The 13320-nt window shown below is 31.3% G+C and overlaps 1 protein-coding gene across 1 annotated transcript; it reads right to left on the bottom strand.

Moving 5' to 3' along the window:
- Positions 1–3940: 3940 nt before the first annotated feature.
- On the bottom strand, positions 3941–7726 carry LOC139521239 (heterogeneous nuclear ribonucleoprotein A3-like). Its single transcript, XM_071314699.1, has 3 exons — positions 7675–7726; positions 5058–5548; positions 3941–4026 (listed from the first exon to the last, which is right to left on the bottom strand). Exons 2-3 carry the CDS (start codon positions 5545–5547, stop codon positions 4019–4021), a joined length of 498 nt encoding a protein of 165 aa, XP_071170800.1. The 5' UTR covers position 5548; positions 7675–7726; the 3' UTR covers positions 3941–4018.
- Positions 7727–13320: the final 5594 nt, after the last annotated feature.

Raw genomic sequence — 13320 nt, 5'->3', positions numbered from 1 at the left:
GTACATTGTATGAAAGACGCACGTCTACAAAGGACAATCAGTAGCAATAAGTCACGCAATCTAACCCCAAGGGTAAATGAGGAGTAGAAATATTAAACTGTGGGTTTCCAGAAGTCAAATCATTGCCAAAGTGAGGCGTCTGTTTGTGTGTGCGATTTGTTCAAGAACGCATTCACATCCGGACTTAGGGGGGGGGGGGGGGGTAGTTAATTTCGATGCCCGATGAAAAGAGATTACAATGCTTTTTGCACGTTAGGAACCTTTGAAACAACTTTTTGAGGGGACGTTGCTGACCTTTTGCATGGCAACATGTCTTTCCCTTTCCAAAATAATAATATTTATATGCAGGTAACATTCTAAATTATCCAGTCCTTAATCCGATACGCTTTTTTTTCAAGACCTAGCTATCTTATTTTGTATTAGTTTGTTATCATCCTTAACCTGAATAAAATATTTACCACTGGACGTTAAGCAACCAACAACCAATCAAGCAATCAAATAATGTATCAAACAGAATCAATTTCAAATGTTATGAGCATTAAGCATCCACAATTCCGAAAGGTTTTGCAGAATACAACTACGGTAAGTTTTTCCTCAGGGATGAAATTCTAAGTCGTGTACAAGTGGTTAGAATATAACAATGATCATATCAATGATATTTCACTACTGGTCTGTTGGTGCCATCAGATAGGAAACCTCTATAATCAGTACTATCGACCAGTTGATTAAACAAAATATACTAGTCTAGGAATTATTTACGCTAGACACGTTTCTCGGCTACAAAATACTCCTCAATAACATTATATAATAAACATACTGAGATGACGATTTTAAGTACAACGTGGACAAAGAAGTATAACTCAAAACGAAGAAAAAGACTGAGCAACATGGATCTAATCAAAACACGCTCAAGAACTTTTTAAATTTATCCTATATTTATCCAGATGAGAGAACTGAATAAACTTGTTAGTAACCGGTTGCACATCTTGCTGACAATTTACCTTAATTTTCGAAATTCTTATGGGCTAAGTCCTAAAGAAACTCGTTTCACCAATCGTATTTTTATGTATACAAAACGTTACGATAATGAAGACTTTATGTTTACAATAAACCTTTGAAAACCTTAAAATAAACAGTACATTTCTTTTAAATAAGATTGTTAACAGAAAGTCTACATGAATGGCATAAGATATTTTTAGTGTGTACATATTACTATACACTTGTTAGCAATTTTCTACAACGTTGCTCTTTGGAAATAAAATATATATCACATCATTGCGGTGGTGGTTCCAAAGAGTCATGCCTGTTGCAAAGACAAACTTACAACTTGATATGCATAACACATGTTTTTGATTTCGGTTTTTGTTATACACAAAAGAAATAAAACGGTATTTAATAAAATAAAAATGCTTTGAGAGATATATTTTAGACTTTTAAAGGGGCTTAAAGGGCAAACGTTTGCTAAATTTGATGTTTGCTGTGTTTGTGCATTTGATTTTTGCCAGTTGATTGGAGACGATCCGTTTGTTTTTTTTAATTTTCATCGGAGTATTTTGGTAATTTTGCTTTTTGATAGCAACATGCTTGAATTTTTTGTGATAATCCTCAAACACACCTCATTTTAATTGATCTTAAAACCGAAAACTACAAGTATCAGAATTTTTACCAATATTTACAATTTGTAAATTGTACTACACTACCAACGGTCCTTTGCTAATCGATCGCTTGATTTTGACAGGTTTTATGCACTTTACAGTTTTGAATTTGGATAAACGAGAGGAAGTCGGAAATATAAAGCGACCTGGTTGCTTATTCAGCGGCTATTTGAATGTCGACAATTGGGATAAAAAAAAATCAAACAAAACTTACACTTTCTAACAGAATTCGAAAATATGTTTTATACGTTGATTCATTATATATTTCATTAATGTAAAGTAGGAAATATTTGAAATTCCCTTACTTTTTCCATGGGATGAGTTTTACTACAGAACATAATTACTTTCTGTCTTTTTATCCTGTTTTTCATCTTTCTTTAATATCATTTTGTTCTATTTTCCATAGGACGCTTTTCCTAGTAAATTTGCAATGATATATTGACAAAAACGAATACAATTCATTATAAAAACGGTAACTATATATTAGTAAAACGTCGGGTTCCAAATGTGATCTGTTCACCATTACAAATTACTTATGATCACCCTTAATTTATAGTCGGTTCATGTTTCTCAGTAGTTAGTTTTCTTTTTAGAGTTTTATAGACTGTTTTTCGTCTTACAACTTCAAAATGTAAAGCACACTTAGTGTATCTGTGGCATTTTTTATTCCAAGTTCATTTGAATAGATGAAGTCCGAAAATTGTCTAATTATTAAGTTGAAAGATTAAATCTTTAAACCGTAAAAGGAAATTATGATACTTCCAACTTCTTTGTATTTATCAATGAGAGATATAGGTTCATATAAAAACCTTGCGTATGTGTTGTTAAAAAGTATCCATAAAAAAATTATTCTGGTATAAATGCCCTAAGAGATCTTCGCAACAGCTATTTACTCCATCAGTTGATAAGACCAAGACAGGTGAGATATGAAAAAAGTGTTTCAGATCGTATATGATTATATCGATACAGTAACGCCAATGAGACAACTATCCAATGTGACTGGTATTTCCATAATTATTGTGTACCGTTCCTTGGTTTACTAATTAAATATGTTCGTTTCAAAATTAAAGTAAGTTTAGATTGAAAGAAAGACTTCGAAATTTCATTTATAGGCCACGGGATTACAATTGTAAAAACGACAACTGTGTTTAAAGTAGAAGTTAAATTAAACAATGTTTTTTGTCTGTTGATTAGGATGGCACATGTTTCTACATGTCTTTTAAAGTTGGCTTCGGGTGCCTCAATATATATACTACTTTATTTCTTTTCAGTTCACAAATTTGATTTTCACCTTGAATTCGATTTTCAGTGACTATGCAGTTCAATTTTTAACTCAATCTACATCTGGGGAAAATGCTTAGTGTTCCACTTACTTCAACATTTTCTCAGTCGAAAAAATGAAGTTTTGTAAATGTTGATTTTTATCATTGATATGATATTTTTACATTTTTTGATTAGTCGCCTTCTTCATTCACCATCTTTTTATTTGTGGCCTTTTTGATAGTCGCCTTTTTAAAAGTTTGCTTTATATCAGGGAAGTTTAATCAGTTAGATGGCATACTTTATGATATAACTTTGTTTTAGATAATTTTGCTCATCGTTTTCAATTCATGATATTTTGAAAAGTAAAATCACAAAAATACTGAACTCAAATAGGAAAGTCCCTAATCAAATGGCAAAACACATCAAAAACGATTGAACAAGAAATGTCATATTCTTGACTTGGTACAGGCATTTTCAAATGTCGAAAATGGTGGAAAATGAAAGGAATATTTCTGTTTGTTAATAATTAGCCTCCTAAAAAATCGTGAAAGTTGTGTCCTGGAATAAGTGTTCAAATTATATTAACAAGAAATTATGAGAACTGATTGCTTTTTTATAGTGTAAAGGTTATAAAAGAGTTGATCATGTACATGTTTCAATAGGATGTGATTAAGGCTATGTTTGAACACCTCGATAAGATTACAAAGAGTAGTATTTAATTCTCAAACAAAACTTCAATGACTTTGCTATAATCCTAATGCTATCTGGACACAATTATGATATCGGGAACCAGAGTAAATTAAATTAAGGTTGATAATGCTTAATTTTGTCAAAACTTTGGACTTTGTATTCAAAAGGTTAGTTTAAAAATGACAGTCGTGTTTGATACCATTAAAGGTACGATACGTTATCCATTATTAACATATATCATGCAATCCAACGAATGTTCATGATTTCGACGTGAGTGAATGTATTTCAATCTAAGACTTTATAATAAATTAATGAAAGAAAAAAAACACAAATTTAATGCATGATTATATTTTATATCACAAATGTACAAAAATAATATCCTTTGTAGTCCTCTTGGATGAAAGTCTTGTTTAATATCCTGCAAAATAAAATTAAAATATATAGCATAACATTGGCTTTATGAAGTTATCATTTTGTTTTGTTGATTCTTCCTTATTAAAATTTTAAATTCAGCTTATTTAATCCGATTTTTAAACAAGTAATATATTTTGCATTCTATCGTGTATTAACGCAATGACGGTCGGCGCATTTCTTGCAAATTGCAGGTAACCTTTCGTCAGATTTTAATTTCAATTATCAAAATTTATTTTCAAATTTTAAATCATTATTTTGTAGTCTTGGAGATAAAGTTACGTTTTAGACTGAAAAGTTGTTTGTTCATCATGGGAGATTTCAATAATGTACTAATAGAACACAGTTTTACAGCTTTTAAAAACAATTGTCTATTAATAAAAAGTAAAAACACAAAAATATATAACTCCGAGGAAAATTCAAAAAGGAAAGTCCAAAATCAAAAGGCAAAATCAAAAGTCCAAACACATCAAACGAATGGATAACAACTGTCATATTCCTGACTTGGTACAGGCATTTTCTAATTTTCTAACTGAGACAATTTGTTTCCGAAACTAAGCCTCACCGCGAATTGTGTATGGTAAAAAATGCATTAATCGTATATATTTTACAGGAGTTAAGTTACATATTTAAGTTTTATATGACTCTAAAATGCAACTATCATATATGTAATCTTATAAACAAAGACTATTACATGTCTGTTATATTTGATTCACGTTTAACCTTCCGTAACTGATACACGATGCAAATTATGAGTTATTTGGTGTGCTACTGACCTTCTATGGATCCATATTAAGTTAGTAAAACCCATAGGATGAAACCATTGGGTTAAAATGTTTTGATTTGTTTCAAATAACTTAAATTTAATGAAAATGAATTTCGTTTAATTTGCAATATAAAGAAATGAATTTTGATTTCTAGTACCTCGATAAAATTACTGTCAATAAACGAATATATAAATGTCAATCATTATTTTGGCCTAAAAAACAAGTCAGAAAATAAGAGTCAAATTATTATATGAAGCAGACAATATTTTACCTTTGCCCTTTCCGTATCCGTATCCACCACCGTAACCACCATATCCTCCTCCAATACCACCGAATCCACCTCTGAATCCACCTCCTAATCCACCGAATCCACCTCCGTAACCACCGTAACCACCACCATAACCACCATAACCGCCATATCCACCTCCTAATCCACCATAACCGCCACCATAACCGCCATATCCTTTAACGATAACAACTTTTCCTTTTCCATATCCGCCTCCGTATCCACCACCGTATCCACCTCTGATTCCACCGTATCCTCCATATCCACCACCGATTCCATATCCTCCGTATCCACCTCCAATTCCGTACCCCCCGTATCCACCTCCGATTCCATATCCTCCATATCCTCTTCCGAAACCTCCACCGAATCCACCACCGTATCCTCCGTATCCACCTCCGTAACCGCCATATCCTCCTTTGTAGGATGCGCTGACTGCGCTACAGATAACCAGGAGTATACCAACTAAGATCTGCATTCTGTAATAGAGGAGAATGTTCTTAGTTACACAGTTAAGAAAGACTCGAATACAACACCTTGAAGTTAAATTTGACCGTGTCGTTTGTATAAATGTCTATCATTCGTTTGCCAATCAGTAGTAAAAATTTTCATATATAGAATTAATTCATCATAACTTAAGAGTAATTGTATCGTATGTTTATGGTAAAGAAAGGCTACAGACGCTTGATAACGTGATTACATTACTGTAAAATGATTCTACACAAAACTCACATCCCTTTTATATAAAAAAAAACATAAATAACAAAACAACTGAACTCCGAGGGAATTTCAAAACGGAAAATGGCAAAATGATATATCATAGTGTGAATTAAATTATAAACATCAGGCTAGTGATATGGCCCATCAGATAATTCCCCCTTTCAATTTATTGAATTTTATCAGACTTCAAGGAGTAAATACCAGTGTCGGTAACAATGAAAACAGATACGTATTGTTTGTTTCACTACAGAAAGTAAAGGTCAAAACGATGAGTCATTTACTCAACGATATCAAATTGATATATTGAATATGCATTCAAAACAATAGTATGTGCTTTAAATAAACATATATAAAACTATGGTTTGACTACCATTTAGATACATTTTTTGTCTCTATTCATGAAGACCAAAAGACAAATCTATGGACAATAATAGGTCACCATAATCCCTTTAATAATTAGTAGACTTAATTTATTGTTATTGAAACCAAAATATTAACATAATGATGAAAAATCACATAAAAATATGTGTGGTTCTTGGTGTCGCATTTCGTTTTTGTCACGGAATTGTAAATTTTTATTTCTACTTATGATACTTAATTGCACGTTTGTGTCTTGTGCATTTTTTTTGACAAAATTTCACCATTTGAAATATATGCATTTTCAGCACAGAATAAAACCTTGAAAGAAGCAATATCACTGTTTTTTGGGCGTTTTTGAGACTCTAGTGGATTTAGCGCATGACAAATTGTAAACCGAATAATTTTATACTTAGAAGTAGTTTGTATAACTGAATTGCACGTGTAATACAATTTTGGCAATTGTTATGTTTTCATCTGCACATTTTCCAAACTTCAAAAATCTCTTTAATTTTTTTTAAACTGATTTTCACCTTAAAAATGTTCATTTTTGTCAAACAATTATTTTTTAATGTTTTAAACCTTATGATCTTACTTTACTAATATCAGAAATCGGTCTAGTTGACACTATTTATCATGTTGTTCTACTATAGATAATTTATATAATCCTGATTTAGAGTAATTTCTCGCAATTTGATTGGCTGAAATTGTCCTAATAAATTTCAGTACAATTTTTTATCACGTCAATAGGAATTATCTCCCTTATCTATTACGTCAATTGGAATTATCTAATAAAAAAAAACAAAAAACAATTGAGTTGCTTTGAAGTCATAATATTTTTTATTTTTCACATTTTTTTATTTAATATCTAAAATATATTTATTGATATTGTCCTAACATTGAATTTGAATATAATAATATGTAATATAACAAAATCAGGATAAATTCGTCACACAGTGTTCAATTGTCCTAATACGGAATTGATCGGGTCAACAAATTCTCGTATTAGGACAATTGCACACTGTGTAACTAATATTACTTTGCAATTTTAAAGTACTCACGAAAGATATGGAAATAACACTCAATAAATTTGGTGCTTCAAGAGAGTCTTCAGGTGAAACACTCGAAGGCGAATATTAAACCAAATGATGTACAAGAACCGACTGATGTAAACAAACAAACGACCAAAAAGGACATAGAAACAGCAGGTCATTTGAAATACATTGAGTTTATCTAGAAATGAAATAACCTGTTAAATATCAACTTTCATCTTTTAGAAAAGGGAACATTTTATAGCCGACTGCTGTAGGGGTTTATTTGTTAATTTCTGATGCATTGTTTAGTGATTAACAAATAATTTATTAAGCTGGTAGAAGTAATAACAATTGTCTAAAATGACAAAGGCAAAATTTTGTCAACTAAAAAGATCGACAAAAAGTTAAATACTATAAATTGAGATAAAACAGTCAGTTATAAAGACTACACAGTTACATTTGTATTTTTACAATGACAGACTAAAGAAACTTACTTGATTCTGTGCGATGGTACAGTGTTGTGCTGAATGCTTGGTTCTAGAAGCCTTATATATTGTTCGTTTCATAATGAAATATGATGTATTATACATGTTACCACAAATCAATCAAAGTAATTTATTCCTCTGTGTGTCGAAATTTAGTTACAATCAACAATTGATCGTCATAATTTTTCTTTATGAGAGAAATTATCATTTTTCATTATCGTAAATTTTTGAAAGTCATAGATTGACAAATTTTCCCTTTTTTAAAATGCTTGTAAGCAGTGTGGTTAAAATTATTAACACAAAACCCAGAAATTCCTAAACAAAAGTTAAAATCTACAAACAAAAAGGAGTTTTGTCAATTGGATGTGTCTTGGAAGTCTTTTAAAAGTTGTTTTAACAAATAACACTCAAGTCATAAGAATTAAGAAGTCAAAGGTGTGTATATATTTAGGCCAACTATAAGGCCAAAACAGATCTCAATAATAAAGACCAAAACTTCATGCGACTGTCATAGAAGTGAGAGGTTTAGCTAGCTTTAAAACCAGGTTCAATCCACTATTTTCTATATAAGAAAATGCCTGTACCAAGTCAGGAATATGACAGTTGTTATCCATTCGTTTGATGTGTTTGAACTATTGATTTTGCCATTTGATTTGAGACTTTCCTTTTTTGAATTTTCCTCGGAGTTCAGTATTTTTGTGTTTTTACTTTTTTCATAGGTCAAGAAGAACCAGGAACATTGCTAGTTTGGAAACATTCTCGTAGAAGCATTTTTTTAAACTTGTTTCTTGTACTTTTAAAGAATTATGTGATTTAATACAATATTTATTATTATGTTGTTCGGGGATTTATTCATTCTTGCAGACTGACATAATTGTTATATATAAATAAGATCATTGTTATAACAAAATAAAAAAAACTAAAAGGTAGCACAATACAAAGATTTTTTCACTCCCAATCAGACAACTTTAAACTGATGTAATTCATTTCATCCTTCTTTATATTTTATAAATGAGGTACCAGACGAAAGAAGAAAGATTAATCTTTCAACTTGTGATAATTTTATTATGACATAATTATTACATAATTAATTATTATGTAATTAGTTTCTATACTGTGATGTCCATACTTGAATGAATTTAGCGTCTGTGTTCTTCATAGCATCCCAAAATATTTATATATAGATTCTTGTACAACACAGCTTGACCTCCAAAACTGTGTCTCAGATTTCCAAAAACATCAATAGAACAAATGTTATACCCAATTGAATTTAGTGGTCTCTTATGAATTGATATTGCAAACTTCATTGAAGATTTATGAGAGAATGAAATACAATAGGAAAAATCTGAGACACGGTTTTGGAGGTCAAACTGTGTTATGCAAGAATCTATAAAATATTTTGGGATGCTATGAATAACAAAGAAGCTAAATTCATTCAAGTATGGACATCACAATATGGCAACTAATTACATAATAATTAATTATGTAATAATTATGTCATAATGAAATTATCACAATTTGAAAGATTAATCCTTCTTCTTTCTTTTGGTACCTCATTTATAAAATTTAAAGAAAGATGAGTGGAATTACATCAGTTTAAAGATGTCTGATTAGGGATGAAAAATCTTTGTATTGTGCTACCTTTATAGAGAAAAATAATATTGCTGGTATATAACCGTATATGTGGTAAAGTGAGCAGAGGATTTCATAGAGTTCTTAGTAGACGTAAAACAAATGTGCGTATAAGAAAAAAAAAAGCACTAATACATTTACAAAAAAAACCAATCAGATGTTTACACGCAGTCAATATCAACAATAAATATATCAACCTGTTAATCAAGTAGCGAAGCACCAAACCAATCGGCACCAAGTTCCAAAACAGCCACAAATCATTTTGTTTTTCAATACCATAAACATATGGGTGTGGGTGAAGATAGTTTAAGCGTTATCAATTCTCACGAGGTTACAACGAGGGAAACCAGCGGATACTTTGAAATTAGCTATTTTCCAACATGATTGTTAATACAAAATAATGAAAATCTACTTCAGGAGGCTTTAAGGAAATAAATTATGTGAAGATTCATAAAATTATAGACAGTTTTTAATGATACATGCATTTAAAACTACCACGAACTTTCGAGTAAGTTTAATTGACGACACATACTTTACTTTAAATCTATGCGTGCACTTAATTGAAAGAAGCGTTGTTTAATCGATATAAAAGACATACCGAAAAGAAGGAATAGCATCATAAATGGGTCATTGGTAAATTATATATTTGACAAATTGTATTTGACTGATGTTGATTTTTAATATTTGTACATTTTATTCTGAGTTGACGTGTTTCTATATAATTTATGTTGTGTCTTCTGTGCTATTATTTGTATATTTGTCTTTTTATTTTTAGCCATGGCAGTGTCTGTTTATTTTCAATCTATGAGTTTAACTGTCCCTCTGGTATCTGTCGTCCCTCTTCCTTAATAATATCTTTTTTATAAGCCGATATATTTAAGCAACGTATTTTTAAATACCAAACAGTATTAGCATTCAGCCATTTTAGAAATATCTAGTCACGATAACAAGTATTAAAATGTTTACCTATTAATTTTTTTATTTTTTTTTTTGGCATTTTTAACCAAGTTAATGAAGTTTTAAGAGTCTTAATTTTTTATATTCGATTTGATGTTGTATGCTTTTAAACATATTTTGGTCTGATTTTAAATTTGTAGTTACGTATTTGTATGAACTTGTGTATATTTGTTTTAACAGGTAAAGCGCTTAGGGTAAGTGTAGCGTTATATAATGCGCTATAAAAATGCCTTGTAATAATAATAATAATAATGATAATAATATCTGTCATAAATTTTGAATGTCAGGTATACATATTTACAAACATTTATTCAACATTTATGCATAGGCCAATTCCTGAATTCATTTGTCATAATTTATCAAGGTTAAGTTGGGAGATAATTGATCTAGTTACTAACTTTATTTCAACAAAATTCAACACATGTCTGATATGTATCTTATAAAGGAAGGGTTAACGTCTTAATGCTTGTGGCACTATAATGGCTCATTAGAGACGACAATAAAACTCATCAGTCGATTTAGGACAAACTAATTAAAATAAACAATAGTCCATATTTATAATTTTGTATAACAGACCCACGTTTCATCTACAAAAGGCCAATCAATGACGAAAATTCTTACAATCTAACCACAAGAGTAAATAGGGAATAGAAGTATTGTCACTGTTGGTTTATTTCGACCGGAAGTTGAATCTGTAAAAAGTAAGGCGGCGGTTGAGTGTATGGGATGATCAAGTACGCAGTCACATCCGGTCAAAATGGGTATGTTTGATCCGATGCGTCATGTAAAGATAGTGCAATGTTCTTTGCGCGTTAGGAACCATTGAAACAACTCTTTTAGTGTTTCGATGGTACAAAACTGAAGCCTATTGCGGGGCAACATTTGTCCCTATTCCTCATATACTCATCTACAGATGGCAGTCCAAATTCCCCTGTCCTTTATCTGATAAGGCTGTTTTTTAAGGACCAAGCTTTTGAATTTCTTGATAGTTTGTTATCGTCCTAAACATCCATGTAATGTTTACCACTGGACATTTAGCAACCAATCAATCAATCAAATAGTTTAAAAGGCAAAATCAGTTACATAGGTCATAAGCGATAATGATTCATAAATCCGAACGATTTTGCAGCATACAGCTCAGGTAAAGTATTCCTCAGAGACAACATCATAAGAGTTTCGATAAACATAATATAAAAAAGAAGATGTGGTATGATTGCCAATGAGACAACTATCCACAAAAGACCAAACTGACACAGACATTAACAACTATAGGTCACCGTACGGCTTTCAACAATGAGCAAAGTCCATACCGCATAGTCAGCTATAAAAGGCCCCGATAAGACAATGTAAAACAATTCAAACGAGAAAACTAACGGTCTCATTTATGTAAAAAAATGAACGAAAAACAAATATGTAACACATAAACAAACGACAACCACTGAATATACAGGCTCCTGACTTGGGACAGGCACATACATAAATAATATGGCGGGGTTAAACATGTTAGCGGGATCCCAACCCTCCCCCTAACCTGGGACAGTGGTATAACAGTACAACATAAGAACGAACTATAAAAATCAGTTGAAAAAGGCTTAACTCATCAGATGGACAAAAATATAAGTGGACGTGGCCGGGTACTTATACATTCCGACAAAAAAAGACACAATGAACAGATCTGAGAGTACTCGCAGTTATCTGACAGCTAGTTCAAAGCCACTAACAACTTATAAAAAAATCATGCATCTAAGACTAAACTATCAATCCGTACACATCCAACATCCAATGGATTTAGTGTAAAGACATCATAAAAAGTCAGAGAAAAACATGACTTTGTGCAATGCCAAGTTACAGGTATCGACAGAATGTAGATCTTTGAATATGTATATATATAACATACTAGTAAAATTAAGTTAGCTTTTAATCTACTGATAACAAAATCAATATTTATTCCAATAAAAACAATATTCAATGATCTTATTACAGTGTTGAATAGGTAACCTTTTAGAATAAGTTTTTTTAAAGAAGCGACAAGTTTACATGGATCATTTCTAAATAAAGTTGTTTACAAACAGTTTATTTATAACAACATGCATATCAATACTAATTCACTTGTACCTTTTTGTAAAAAAGTACGATAGACGCGTGTTTGGGCTACAAGTACTCATCAGTAACGCTTGTATAAAAAAAGGTTGAAGGCCGAATCAAAATATAACGTTTACGAGCAGTATGAAGGCTGAACAACACGAGTCCCATAAAAGAGGGCCGAAATATACCAGAAGAACAATCCAACTCTTAGATCGAAAATACACTGACAACGCCATGGTCAAAAAAGAAAAGACAAACATACAAACAATAGTACACAAGACACAACATAAAACACAAAAAATTCGACAACACGAACCCCACAGGTGTGGTCTCGGGTGCTCCGGAAGATTGTGCAGATCCTGTTTTGGACACATGCATGTTGTTACACACCCGGTTAGTCACATTCGTGAAAGATAAAGGGATTGTAGCTACGACATAAGGACCGTATCTGATATCATCTATGAAACGGATATTTTCCATTACGGTCAGTCAACCAACTCTTGATGGCGTCCGTAAAATACGTGGATAACTTTTCTCAACTATTTTTTATCAAATATTTTCTTGATTTCGTTATCATTTATATTTGTCCAGAAGAGAGAGCTGAGTAAACTTGTTTCAGAAAGGTTTTACACCTTTGTGACAATTTTTTCTAAATTTCAAAAATGTAAATGAATTAACACTGAAAGCAACACGTTTCGCCAATCATGAGTTTCTTGTATACAAAAAAAGTTCCGATTATAAAGACTTTTGAAATGCTTATAGTAAATCTTGGAAAAAAATAAACATGTTAAACATAAACAGTAGAAATGTTTGAAAAAAATGTTGGCAGAAATACACATTGCATGCATATAACTAAAGACTTGTAAGTAATTTTAGACAAAGTTCCTTTCCAAAAATATAGCACACATTTTAGCATTGCAATGTTAGATTTAGAGAGTCATGCCTGTTGTGCAGACAAACTCAGAACAATAGTTCCTATTT

This window comes from Mytilus edulis, chromosome 4 (genome assembly GCF_963676685.1).
Source record: "Mytilus edulis chromosome 4, xbMytEdul2.2, whole genome shotgun sequence".
Taxonomy (NCBI): domain Eukaryota; kingdom Metazoa; phylum Mollusca; class Bivalvia; order Mytilida; family Mytilidae; genus Mytilus; species Mytilus edulis.
The sequence above is the reverse complement of the archived record's forward strand: the minus strand, read 5'-3'. Positions and strand labels throughout refer to the sequence as shown.